The sequence below is a fragment of the Bison bison genome, unplaced genomic scaffold, assembly GCF_000754665.1.
Source record: "Bison bison bison isolate TAMUID 2011002044 unplaced genomic scaffold, Bison_UMD1.0 scf7180017846421, whole genome shotgun sequence".
Lineage (NCBI taxonomy): Eukaryota > Metazoa > Chordata > Mammalia > Artiodactyla > Bovidae > Bison > Bison bison.
In genome coordinates, this window is record NW_011476994.1 from 9229 (window position 1) to 15122 (window position 5894).

The window sequence follows — 5894 nt, forward strand, 5'->3', positions numbered from 1 at the left end:
ATACATGATATTATACATGTTTCAATGCTATTCTCCCAAATCTCCCCACCCTCTCCCTCTCCCACAGAGTCCATAAGACTGATCTATACATCAGTGTCTCTTTTGCTGTCTCGTACACAGGGTTATTGTTACCATCTTTCTAAATTCCATATATATGCATTAGTATACTGTATTGGTGTTTTTCTTTCTGGCTTACTTCACTCTGTATAATAGGTTCCAGTTTCATCCATCTCATTAGAACTGATTCAAATGTATTTTTTTAATGGCTGAGTAATACTCCATTGTGTATATGTACCACAGCTTTCTTATCCATTCATCTGCTGATGGGCATCTAGGTTGCTTCCATGTCCTGGCTATTATAAACAGTGCTGCGATGAACATTGGGGTACACGTGTCTCTTTCCCTTCTTTCTCATTTTCTTTGAATTCTTTCTTCCTTTTTGTGTCTGTCCTCCTAAAGTTTGTCCAGTGGTTTGTGTAAGCTTCAAATAGGGTGATATTGGTGCTGAATTTTTGTTTGTATTTTTTTTCCTGTGATGGACAAGGCTGAGTGAGGTGGTGATCCTGTCCGCTGATGATTGGGTTTGTATTTTTGTTTTGTTTGTTATTTAGATGAGGCATCCTGCACAGGGTGCTACTGCTGGTTGAGTGATGCTCGGTCTTGTATTCAAGTGGTTTCCTTTGTGTGAGTTCTCACTATTTGATACTCCCTCATGTTAGTTCTCTGGTAGTCTAGGATGTTGGATTCAGTGCTCCCACTCCAAAAGCTCAGCGCTTGATCTCTCCCCAAAGACCAGCCTAGGTCTAATCTACCAAGAGGAATTTCACCCAAAATGAAAGGGCCTTTACTTGAGTTCCAAAAGCCAGTGTGCAAGAACACAGTGGAGATCTCTGACTCAGTGGAACCTCAGTATTGCCTGCCACGTGGACAGGCCTCCTTGGATTGCAACAGATAATTAGAAGGTCTGTCTTTGGCAGTGGTCAGCAGAACCCTTGTAGAATTTTTAATGATGGTCACTCTGGCCAGTATGTGGTGATGCCTCATTGTAGTTTTTATTTGCATTTCTCTAATAATTAGTGATGTTGAGCATCTTTTCATGTGCCTATTGGCCTATGTGCCTATTGGTATATTTTCTTTGGAGAAATGTCTATTGAGGTCTTCTGCCCATTTCTTGATGGGATTGCTTGTTGTTTTGTTATTGATTTTATGAGCTATTTTTATATTTTGGGTATTAAGCCTTTGTCCCATCATTTGCAGATATTTCCTTCCAGTTCATATTGTTGCTTTTCATTTTTGTTTGTGGTTTCCTTTGTGGTGCAATAGCTTATAAGTTTGATTAGTTCCCATTTGTTTATTTTTGCTTTTACTTTTATTGCCTTGGGAGACTGACCTAAGAAAACAATGGCATGACTTATGTCAGAGAATCTTTTGCCTATCTTCTCATCTAGCAGTTGTATGGTATCATGCCTTATATCTAAGTCTTTAAGCCATTTTGAGTTTACTTTTGTGTGTGGTGTGAGGGAGTATTCTAATTTCATTATTTTACATGTAGCTGTCCAGCTTTCCCAGCACCACTTGCTGAAGAGACTGTCTTTTCTCCATTGTGTAGTCTTGCCTTCTTGTTGAAGACATTGAACGTAGGTATGAGGGTTTACTTCTGGGCTCTCTATTCTGTTTAATTGAGTATAAATACTGTTCCATTACATAGTATACTATTTGACTATTTACTATTGATCAAGGTCCAGATTCTTGGCCTTAATGTTGACAAGGCAAAAATGTTTTTTGCCCAGTATAGATGCAAATTATGTGTGTTTCATAGAAAAGGTAATCACAAAGATTACAGTTTTATTGCTCTATAGGGCAGTAACCATTTCTGAATTTAACACTGCAAACTTATTTCAGCATTCCTTTCCTTTCCTGACTATATAATTATCTGTTCCTCTAAGGCTTCTGGAACCCTAGATTTGTAATGCTGCTTGTTCCCTCATTAATGATATACACTCACTATATATTTTCTAAGTCATGTTTCTAGCTTTTTGAAAATTATACTTTAGCAGAGCCCACTGACATTCCCCCATTCTAACTCTTCTGGGAATACAAGGCAAGACCAGTGGGTCTCCTCTAGCATGCACGACTCTTTCTTCTGTGTCCCAAACAAAAGCTGTTTTAGAAAGACCCCAAATAAGACCAAAGCCCCAGACCCAACCTTCTGTGGGGCTGCTTGAGGATACCTTGCTTCCTCCACAGTCAATACACAGCTCACTCACCTTCATAGGTGGGGGCTGCTGCCTGAAGGTGGCTGTCTGTCGAGTGTCCTGCTTCCTAGCCACTTGGAGTTGTTGGGCAGCAGCGGCTGCGGCGGCCAAGGATTCAGGGATCGGGGGCTCCTGAGGCTCTGTCTGCCACTCTGCTTTCTGTTTCTCAAAGTAACTTTGGAGAAAAGAGACACTAGCTGGATCATTCTGAAAGCAAGGATAATCTTACCCCTCTTAAGGACTCCATGCTACAGAATAAAGAGGGTTGGGCTGTGGCTCACTGTAGAAAGTTCCTGCACTCTCTCCAGCACAAGGTTCTTCTCCATGCATACTAAGCCCACTGTCTGTTGGGAAAGGTAATCTTCCTGCTCCTTGGCTCTGACAGACTCAGGAAAATCAAGAAATCACAGGGCTATCTAAGTTCTCAAAGGGCATTTGCCTACCCTCCATCCCAAGTTCCTCTGCAGCATTCCTATTAAGTGTCCTCAGGCCTCTGCTGACATACCTGTAGGAATAAGAAGCTCATCACTTCCACAGGCAACCTGCTCTACCTTAAGGAAGTTTGCTTCCTTCTACTGAACTGAACTTTATTTCTCTTTAAAGTAAGCCTAATTCTTAACTCTGAATCTTAAGATAAAGTTCTAAGCTAGTCCCTGGAGGCCATGAAAGCTCACCCTTCTGTATTTTCAAAGGTTTCTGGACACCTCTTGTAGACCTTGACTTGACTTCTAGATCTTAAGAGTCACAGACACACAGACACATAAAGTCATAGACATAGTCCTATATTCTCAAAATTGCACAAAGAACTTTGAAAGCCGTCTAGTAATTCTAGTCTAATCATCTAACAGCCCAACACAGAGACTTACCCAAGGTAATGCAATAAGTTAGCCATTGACTGGCCTGGGGCTATGACAGGCTTTATGTGTGTATATATACATATGTGTGTGTGTGTGCACGTGTGTGTGTGTTGCAGGGACAGGAGGTAGGCAGCTTACTCCAAGGAGAGCTTCTCCTCCTCTTCACATAGGTCAGGGAGCCTCTGCAGGCCCAGAGTCATGCGCAGGGCATCCACATGTTCCTTCAGTGGCTTATACTCATCATGTAGCCGCCGGGTAGACTCTAGCAGCTTGTTTAGGTCATTCTCAGACTGTTTGATAGTGTTTTCCATCTGGAACACAGAGTGAGGTAGGCACACAGAAAAAAAAACTCCAAGATTCTCAGTGAGGCTCTACAGCTGAGTGGTTAAAAGCACAGGCTCCAGAGCCAGACCAATCTATGATCAACTCCTCAACCCACCACATATTCTTTGTGACTCTTGTCAAGCTTCAGTTTCTTCATCTATGTAATGGTGATAATAATAGTACCTATCTCATACAATGTTGGTGAAGATTCAATGATTGAATTAATATAAGCTCTCAGTATAGGGGCTATCACAAAGTAAAGGCTCAGTTTTGTTTGCTGGTGTTTAGTTGCTATGTCGTGTCCAACTCTTTGCTACCCCTATGGACTGTAGCCTACCAGGCTCCTTTGTCCATGGGATTTCCCAGGAAAAAATACTGGAGTGGGTTGCCATTTCCTTCTCCAGAGGATCTTCCTGACCCAGGGATCATACCCACACCTCCTGCATTGGCAGGCAGATTCTTTACTGCTGAGCCACCAGGGAAGCCCCCAAAAGCTCAATAACTGGTAATTATTATTCAAATATAGAACCTTAAAGGTGGAATGGTCCTTAGAACTCATGTAGTACACACACCACCACCATTTTACAGGTCAGAGAATTGAGACTCAGAGAGAAGAAGGAACTTCCTCAGAGAAATGCTTCTTAGGAGCAAAGTCTAGGAAAAGCCTCAGGGCTTCTGTCTCCCAGGCCAGTGGCCCTTCTCCTAGATCAGTGTTTCCCAAAATGCAGTTACCAGATAAGCGGAATCAGCTGGGAACTCATTAGGAATGCAAGTTCTCAGATACCACCCCAGATATAAGCAATCAGAGATTCTGGGGTGGAGTCCAACAATCTGTGTTTTAATAGGACTTCTAGATGACTTATGAGGCATGTTCAAGTTTGAGATCCACTGGTCCAGATTTTCAGCCCCTTTGTGATTCATAACTTGTTTTATCTCTATCCTTGGTTAGCTGGTAGCAGAACTGCCAACTCTTAATAAGACCCTCATATCCTGTGATCTTGTGACACAGAAAATCCCAAGTAACTATTATCCAAATTGCATTCATATTTTCTTTAAGATCCTAGGCCTGGCAATATCAGGAAAGAAACATTGACAGATAAATGAGTTTCCCAAGAATGGAAACTTAGCTCCTTCAAATGTAATTTAAAAACAAAACAAAACTATTTCTCATTATCATAGGCTCTAAGGGTTGGGAAGAGCCTTACAGATCAGCACCTCCAATCTCCCTCCTGGTGAAGGAATCACCAGTACCATTGCCCAGACAGGTGATCATCGAGACTATGCTTTAATAACTCTAAAAAGTGGGAAACCTATCACCTTAGCAGGCAGTTCATTCCCCACATTCTAAGAGTCTCCAAAAGAGAGACTCAAATGAGGGAGCCCCAGCTTGGTAGGCTGGCAAAGATGATTTGTTTGGCCTAGTTGAAAGCTTTGGAGCCCTAAATTTAAGTTGGACCCCAGAGGCATCTGCCTGCTCAGTCCCCCCACCCAACCCCACCACCAGAGGCATCTGCCTGCTCTGCTTTTCCCCAAGGCTAGCTCTCAACTCCCAGACTCCCAGAATCAGAGCACATCAGAGCTGAATAAGATCTCAGAAGTGGCTGAATCCCTCTCATGGCACAGAGAGGGAAAATGAGGCCCAGAGAGAAGGAACTTGTCCAGTGATACACAATCAGTGACAGAACCAGGGCTGGATCTCAGAACTCCTAGATTCTTCCATTTCACCACAGCCTGATGTCTATTCCCGTAAGTTGGCCACAGTCACATCTTGAGGAGAGGTCACAGCACTCACTACAGCCTATTCCTCCACAAAGTGCCCAGAAATAGGCTTCAGGCAGCCAGCCACATACCACATTGATATCAGCGTGGATGAGTCGGAGTTCCTCCACATGGGCCATCTTCTCCTGTAGCAGGAGGTCCATCTCCTGCTTGTATTCCTTCAGGTGCCTCTCCTCTGATTCAAGGGCCTCAAACTCAGCCTTCAAACGGGTTTTGATCTTTTCCATCTGCAGGGTCTTGTTCCTGCAGTCCCCCAAATGGAGGAAACAGATCAGCAGGAGGAAGAAGGAAAGGGAGAATGGAGTACAGAGTTAGGCCCTGAGCCAGGGCTATCTTGTTAAGTCATCTTTCTATGTTTCCCTCTCTTTAGGCAGAAGCAACCTGAAGATATGCCCACAAAGGTAGGGGATTCTTCTAACATAAAAGCTCAGTGAGTCTCAAATGTGGGTGATTGAGTTCCTTGATGGAACATTCGCAAATGTGGGTCAGGTTTTAGCTGGTAGATTAATTCAAGGGAGAGTACCACTAGCATTTAGTGGACATGAGACAGAAATGCTAAACAGTCCCAATGAACAGGAAAGTCTCATAACACAACATCCGGAAAAACAAAACAAAACAAAAAAAACTCTAGATAAGCACTACCCAATACATTTTCTACAATGGAGGAAATCTTCTGTAC

The 5894-nt window shown here is 42.9% G+C and overlaps 1 protein-coding gene across 1 annotated transcript; it reads right to left on the reverse strand.

The window, feature by feature from the left end:
- Positions 1-2267: 2267 nt before the first annotated feature.
- On the reverse strand, positions 2268-5583 carry ZC4H2 (zinc finger, C4H2 domain containing; the record flags this gene model as incomplete). Its single annotated transcript, XM_010839678.1, has 3 exons — positions 5287-5583; positions 3251-3423; positions 2268-2430 (listed from the first exon to the last, which is right to left on the reverse strand). Coding segments are annotated over exons 1-3 (492 nt in total), but the record flags the coding sequence as incomplete, so codon positions are not given.
- Positions 5584-5894: the final 311 nt, after the last annotated feature.